At 53.9% G+C, this 7,256-nt stretch overlaps 1 protein-coding gene across 1 annotated transcript; it reads right to left on the bottom strand.

The window, feature by feature from the left end:
- Positions 1-5,067: 5,067 nt before the first annotated feature.
- LOC119378459 (uncharacterized) lies at positions 5,068-7,042 on the bottom strand. Its single transcript, XM_049411765.1, has 2 exons — positions 6,308-7,042; positions 5,068-5,685 (listed from the first exon to the last, which is right to left on the bottom strand). Exons 1-2 carry the CDS (start codon positions 6,596-6,598, stop codon positions 5,527-5,529), a joined length of 450 nt encoding a protein of 149 aa, XP_049267722.1. The 5' UTR covers positions 6,599-7,042; the 3' UTR covers positions 5,068-5,526.
- Positions 7,043-7,256: the final 214 nt, after the last annotated feature.

Genomic DNA, 7,256 nt, shown 5'->3' with positions numbered 1-7,256 from the left:
TGTGGGCGGGTGCCTTTCGTAGCTGACAGTCTCAGCACGTCCTTACGTAGCGAGTGACGTCGGCGGAAAGGCGCGGCCAGTAGTACTTTTCCTGTACTCGTGCGAGCGTACGAGAAAGTCCGAGGTTTCCAGCCGTCGGGTCGTCGTGCAAGGCATGCAGAATTTCTGGTCCCAGTCCTGAAGATACAAGGATAAGGTAGCTGGCTCAGGCCGGAGAGAAGTCCTTCTGCACGAGGATGTTGTTTTCCAAGGAAAATGATGCCAACCCTCGTCTGAATACTTTTGGGACAACGATGGTCCTGCCCTAAGGTATTCCACTAGACTCTTCAGTTCCGGGTCGGCTCGCTGTGTTCGGCGAATTCCTCGGTACTAATGGCTCCCAAGAAGCTGTCATCATCCTGGTCGTTGGCCTATGGTGTGTCGACAGGGGCACGAGAAAAGCAGTCGGCGTCGGAGTGTTTCTTTCCGGACTTGTACACGACGGTAAAGTCAAACTCCTGAAGTCTTAGGCTCCACCGTGCAAGGCGACATCAAGGGTCCTTCAAGTTAGCTAGCCAACACAAGGCGTGATGGTCGCTCACAACTTTTAACGGCCTGCCGTAGAGGTATAGGCGAAACATTTACGTAGCCTAGATGATTGCGAGACACTCCGTTTCTGTTGTGGAATAGTTGGCCTCTGCCTTAGACAGCGACCGGCTGGCATAACTGACAACCCTTTCCAGTCCTTCCGTCCACTGCACAAGGACCGCGCCGACTCGTACGCTGCTTGCATCGGTGTGAATCTCCGTATCGGCGTAGTCTTCGAAATGCGCAAGTATTGGAGGCATCTGCAGGCGTCGTTTCAGTTCATGAAATGCTTCGACTTGCGCTGTTTGCCACCTGAATTCGACGTCGGTCTTCGTGAGCTGCGTTAGTGGCTTGGCGATCCGTGAAAGGCCTTTGACAAAGCGTCTGTAATAGGCGCACAAGCCGAGAAATCGGCGCGTCGCCTTCTTGTCGGTAGGTGGCGGGAAAGCGGCGATGACAGCTGTTTTCTGTAGGTCTGGGAGCACTCCAGTCTTGCTGATCGCGTGATCCAAAAACAAGAGCTCCTCGTACGCGAAGGGGCACTTTTCTGGCTTAAGGGTGAGATCGGAGTTCTTGATTGCTTGAAGAACGGATTGAAGTCGCTGGAGGTGTTCGTCGAAGTTCAAGGAAAACACAACGACGTCGTCCAAGTAAACAAAGCAAGTCTGGCACTTGAAGCCAGCTAATACAGTATCCATGACTCGCTGGAAAGTCGCAGGTGCCGAGCAAAGACCGAAGGGCATGACCTTGAACTCGAATAGGCCGTCCGGTGGTATGAACGCAGTCTTTTCTCGGTCTCTCTCGTCGACTTTGATTGGCGAGTAGCCGGCCTTGAGGTCCATCGAAGAAAAGTACTTCGCGTTGTGAAGTCTGTCTAGGGCGTCGTGAAGTCGGTCTAGTGGCCTTCGATGAGAACGTCGAGGTCGCTAGTTCGTCGTCTTGCGTTGCGGTTGGGTCGCGGCGTCGGGTCACGGATGCGTCGGTTTGTTCCGCTGCTTCCATGTTGCGTCGTCGGGTCTTCTTCGGTCCGTGAGGTTTCGTCGGCAGGGCTTCGTCTGCTTCGCGTCGTGTCCTGCAGGTCTCGTCACATTGTCGTCGTCGGCGGCCGCGGAGGATCTTCGCCATTACGTCATACAGCAACAGCACCTTCATCGGTTGCTGCCCTTAGATTCCCGAATACGGGCTAGGCGACCGGCCACGGTTTGGGCCAGTGTACTGCTGGCGGTGCAGTGACATGTAGGGGCCGGGCGGCGGCGAGCGGGATTGTCGTCGTTCTTGCCACTGTGCTCCGGTGATATTCGCAATGCCCATGAACTATAGGTGGCGCGCCGTGCTTTTCAAGATGGCGCCAGGAGGAGGGTCAACCCGATTGTTAGCATAGGAACAGATAGGACGTGCGGACGTACGGACCATGCCACTTTCACCGGATGAAGTTATGAGCTGCGCTGAAATGGATATGAGACTAAAATAGTTTCCCAAACCATGGAAAGTGCTAAGTACTCGCCACCTAATTATTTGCTGCGAAGTGAAAGGTTATATTTCAGCTCCGTTACCGTGCATAACGATGCTTTGCGAAATCATGTGCGTGCTACATAAACCTGTATGAACTAGAATTGACGTATGAGCTGAACGGCACTCCGAGGTAGAACGTACCGAGCCTGCCTGACGGATTTGCCGCAGTAGTAGGCCGCCAGCGAGTAGCGCCATCGCTGCTGCGCGTGATGATGGCTTGCAAACATCAAAGTGTTCTGCGATAATACCCCTTCGTCATTACTTGCGCAGTCGGAAACGCGGAGTTACGTCTTCAACGGAACACAAGCATTTAACATGCCATTCAGTAGCGCTTGTGTCACGGCCATGCTGAGACTCTAGCCGTGTGTACTTCACTCGCATGTTGCAGGTTCGATCAGCACGATTGAAACATGAATATCGAAAAGAATGCACACGTGTGCTTTTCGCAACGTCGAAGAAGTTCGCCGAGAGGCGTGGATTGTGGCCGTGACTGCACGCTCCATCGCTCTAACCATTTCGCTTCGCTGGTCGAGCTCGAGCGTGTTGGCGGCATGCGGCGCTCCATAATATCCACAATAATTGTGATACATGCAATGCACAAGAGGAACTATGCTTTTATTTTGATCTCGCTCAAGGATATTATACATTAAATACAATCAAAGTGACTTACGAGTTACGAGCGTGAAAGAACATTAACGCACGAGGGGACGTGAAGTTCAACTCGCTCGTCGTGAGTTAGCAGCTGGTGGTTCATCGCCGCTATCTCTCGGTGCTTTCACAGTCTTCTACGTCCAGTGAAAAACCCTCGTCGTCAAGATGGTTTCTTGCAACATCACTGCTGAAAGCAATCTGAAGAATTTCCTCCGCCGAACGACTTCGACCACTCCGCGTCACCACGTTTACAATTAGAGAGACGTCTGGGCGCGGAGAACGTTTTGCTCTCAGACCGGTCAACAAGATTCGCTTGCAGTGTGCTGCCACCTATCAACAAACGTACAAAAACAAGCGGCGCAGCGGTGGCTATGAAACCCAACACCACCAACACACTGGCGAAGGACGGCGTGGATGGAAAGCGTTCGCTCCACGAAAAGCGTCGAGCAGACGCGTCCTCGAATGATTGAAACGTCGCTCGCACGATTCCTAACAGCGCTTTGCTGACAAAGGATAGAGGCCCTATTTTAATGTATCGCCAACTTGAGATCGCTCAGTTATACATGAGCACATCGCGACCCCGCACGACCTCCCTCCCGCGTACAGTGTTATGGGACTCATGCACTACAAGAAACACTGACCAATTATATATACAAGTAAAACAGGATGAGCTTCAACTGAATATGTCAGACGATAACATTTAACTTACCTACGTGGCTACAGTAAGCCTCGCGAAGCTGATAGTATGTGTACACTGTGGGCTAGCATTGAAAGCGCGAGTTGCCCCGTATTTTCACGAAAACTTCGCTTCTCGCAAGAACGAATCAGATTTCTCGTGTCACGGAGGGCCCGGTTTGTTCACTGACGCAGGGAACATGCAAAGTCGTAGTGTTCCTTTCTTGCCAATGCGTTAACACTGAGCCTAGCACAGCCGAACAAGGGAGCGACTGCATTGTGCCGCCATTTTGTCGTCTACTAACCCTCCTCGAGAGGACGTTCCTCGATTCCGCTCGGTGGCGCGACAGTCTATGGGCATTGCGAATAGTCGTCGATGTCGCGAGGCAGTTCGCCTGGCTGCGGGCGCGGCTCGTTGACGGCGAATCCGCGTAGCCCGATCTCTCGGTACTGGTTGAGGCGGTACGTGTGGCCGGCCTCCCTGCAGTGGTAGCAGAGCGGGCGGATGTCAGGGGTCCGCCAAACGTCGGTCTTCCTTGGCGCGTAACGCTGGCCGCCAGGCGGACGGTAGGGCGTCTGTAGCGGGGGCGGCGGCGTCTGGCGACGATACTGTGGCGGTGTGGAGTCTTGGTGTGGGCGTGGGAGAAGGAGCATAACGCGGGCTGCAGCAGCATAGGTCATAGCTTGCGGCTGCGGCTCTATTAGCTGAGGTGCGCCCAGTGACTGCTGGATCTCCTGGCGCACGACGTCGGCGATGGAATCTACTTGAGGTTGCGGTGAAGGTAGAATTTTTCGCAACTCCTCTTGCACGATTGCTCGGATCGTCTCGCGCAAGTCGTCGGAGCCAAGGGCGTGAACAGCTGCGCTGTCTTTAAATGCGCGGCGATTGTACTGCCGGGTTTGCATTTCGAGCGTCTTCTCGATTGTTGTTGCCTCCGTGAGGAATTCTTGGATGGTCTTGGGTGGGTTCCTGATCAGTCCTCCGAACAGCTCCTGCTTGATACTCGCATGAGGAAGCGAACTTTCTTCTCCTCGGGCATCTCAGGGCCTGCGTGGCGGTACAGCCTCGGCATTTCTTCTGTGGAGAGTGCCACGTTTTAGTTTGGCAGCTGCACGCGGGTTTCGAGCAGAGCCTCGGCCCTCTCCTTGCGGACGACGCTGGTGAGTGTTGCAAGGAACCTGGTGCGAAGAACGTCCCATGTTTCAGGGTTCGCTTTTGGTTCTCGAACCATGTTCTAGCTGCGTCCTCCAAGGAGAAGTAGACATGCTGGAGCTTGTCTTCACTGGTCCAGGCATTGAAAAGGGCGACTCGGTTGTAGGCTTCGAGCCAGCCTTTCGGGTCTTCGAATGACGATCAGCGGAAGGTTGGCGGCTCCTTAGGCTGCCGAATTAAGGATCGGCGCAGGCTGCACGTGGTCGGTCATCGTCGCTGTGGTCGGTGTTGGGATCTACGGCTGCCTGGGTTTTTCGGGAAGGAGCCCGTGCTCTGGCTGCAGTCCCTTCTGCCTGCGGCTTGTTCGACGATCTACGATTTCCTTGCGGTCGTCCTCGTCGCGGCTTAGGCTTGGGTCAGCGCCCCGCGGTGGCGTCCGGATCATGAAGCAGTACCTTGGAGCAGTACCTGTAATGGACTGACGCGGGAGTCGCAACGACACGGAACAGAAAGGCGTTTATTACAAGAAGGGCACTGCTTATATAGCTAAGGCGGTGATAGGTATCAGCACACTTGGTGATAACAGAAAACAGGCACAAAGCTGGCGCATGCTCTCTTGTTGCCCACTGACGTCACTTCGTGTGATTTCACAATATCACATCCCTTCTCCCTTACTCATCGATGCCATAGCGTCGCACTGGCCGGCGTTGACGAGTGGAACGCCTGAGAGGCGGCGGCGTCTCAGGCCCGGCAGGTCCCAGGGCGGGGCTTGGTGTAGCCGGGAGAGCAATAGAGGGGGACGTTTCATGGCTTAAGTATCCGGGCTCACAGTGCCATGCTCAGCGCACGTGGTCCCGGTGGCGTCGGTGCACAGTACCGTCTGCAGTCCGCAGCTCGTACATGACGTGGCCCAAACGTCGCAACACACGACCAGGATACCACTCGGGGCCGGGCCGGAAGTTTCTCGCCTACACAGCATCACCCGGCAGGAACCCACGTTGTGGCGGCGGCAGCGGGCATCTTGCGTCACTCTCGTCCCGTTGAAGGATCGAGAGGGCGGTCCTGAAGTTCAGACCCAGCATGACTTCTGCAGGCGATTTGCCGGTTTCTGAGTGTGGCGTAGAGTGCTGTTTGAACAAAAAACGTGAAACCTTGCACAGTACGGTGCCCTGTATCTGTTTCCGTAATGCACATTTCAGTTCTCGTACCATCCGCTCCGCCCTTCCGTTACTTGACGGGTGGTACGGCGCGGTATACATATAGCGAATACCATTTCGTTTAAGGAAATCTTGAGTTTCCCTGCTGGCAAAAGCGGTGCCATTATCAGACACGACCAGGTCGGGTAATCCATGAGCTGCGAACATCTTGCAGAACTTTTCAATGACCGTAGCTGAATGAAGAGACGGCATGACTTCGACTTCAGCCCAGTTCGAGAGGGCGTCTACCGCCACCAGAAAATGCACTCCTTGGGTCGGTCCTGCGAAATCTACGTGAATTCTGCTCCAAGGTCGTTCTGGCTTAGTCCAGAAATGGGTTGGTGTCTTTGGTTCACTCGGTCTGTTTACCTGGCACGGCCTGTAGCATCTGACTAGCTCTTCTATCCTTCTATCCATATTAGGCCACGGCCGTCACTCCCGGATAGTTAGCGTGCATAAGACTTAACACTTCTTTCTGCAATGTCTCAGGAATTATTACGCGGCTTCCCCAGAGCACGCAGTCGCGATGCACAGACAACTCGTTTTGTCTCACCTCATACGCAGAATACTTCGGGGCTACTCGCTCGCGTGGCCAGCCCTCAAGGATCCATTGCTTCACTTGGGACAGTTGGGGATCCCTGCTGGTGTACGCTGCCACTTCTCGTGCGCTCACTGGGGGGTACTCCACAGCTTCCAGTAGGAGTATGTCACCCGGTACTTCGGTCTCTTGTCGGGTTAGGGGAGCCGGCAACCTACTCAGGCAATCTGCGTTTCCATGGTCCTTGGTTTTCCGGTAATCGAGCACGTATTTGTAGGCTGATAGCATTAGAGTCCACCGTAACATGCGAGGCGAAAGAACAACCGGAATTTGCTTTTTTCGCTGAAAGATTCCTAGCAAGGGCTTGTGATCCGTGAGAATAATAAAATTCCGCCCACAAAGGTACTGGTGGAAATGTCGCACCCCAAAACCACGGCAAGAGCTTCACGGTCGATCTGAGCATAATTACGCTCGGCCTTAGATAATGTTCTAGACGCATACGCCACAGGCTGCTCATTTCCTTCGTTATCGCGGTGAGCCAAAACTGCCCCCACTCCCACAGATGACGCGTCGCATGACAATACTAACGGGGCATCTGGTTTAAAATGCACCAGTAACGAGTTAGATGTCAGCAACTTCTTCAGGCTCTCAAAGGCTTCCATGTGCTCGGAACCCCAGTTCCATGGCACGTTGTTATCCAACAAACGATACAATTTTTCAGCTACTTCTGTTCTGCCCTTCAAAAAACGATTGTAGAAATTGATCATTCCCAAGAAAGCTTGCAGTTCCTTTTTGTTCTTCGGGGCAGGAGCCTGGTGGATGGCCTCGACCTTGGCCTTCGAAGGGTAGATGCCCTTAGCGTCAATCCGATGCCCCAAAAACTCGAGGCTTTCCTTAAAAAATTCGCACTTCCCAGCTTGTACTCTAAGCCCGGTTTTGGACAATCGGCTGAGGACCTCGGCAA

This window comes from Rhipicephalus sanguineus, unplaced genomic scaffold (assembly GCF_013339695.2).
Source record: "Rhipicephalus sanguineus isolate Rsan-2018 unplaced genomic scaffold, BIME_Rsan_1.4 Seq8381, whole genome shotgun sequence".
NCBI lineage: Eukaryota > Metazoa > Arthropoda > Arachnida > Ixodida > Ixodidae > Rhipicephalus > Rhipicephalus sanguineus.
The sequence above is the reverse complement of the archived record's forward strand: the minus strand, read 5'-3'. Positions and strand labels throughout refer to the sequence as shown.

What these genes read in the sequence shown, in the direction of transcription:
- LOC119378459 (XM_049411765.1), bottom strand. Translation starts at nt 6,598, where the DNA reads ATGTTACGGTGGACTCTAATGCTATCAGCCTACAAATACGTGCTCGAT. An exon ending in CGAAGTATTCTGCGTATGAG is followed by an intron (nt 5,686 to 6,307) that starts GTGAGACAAAAC and finishes TTGTTCAAACAG; the next exon opens with CACTCTACGCCACACTCAGA.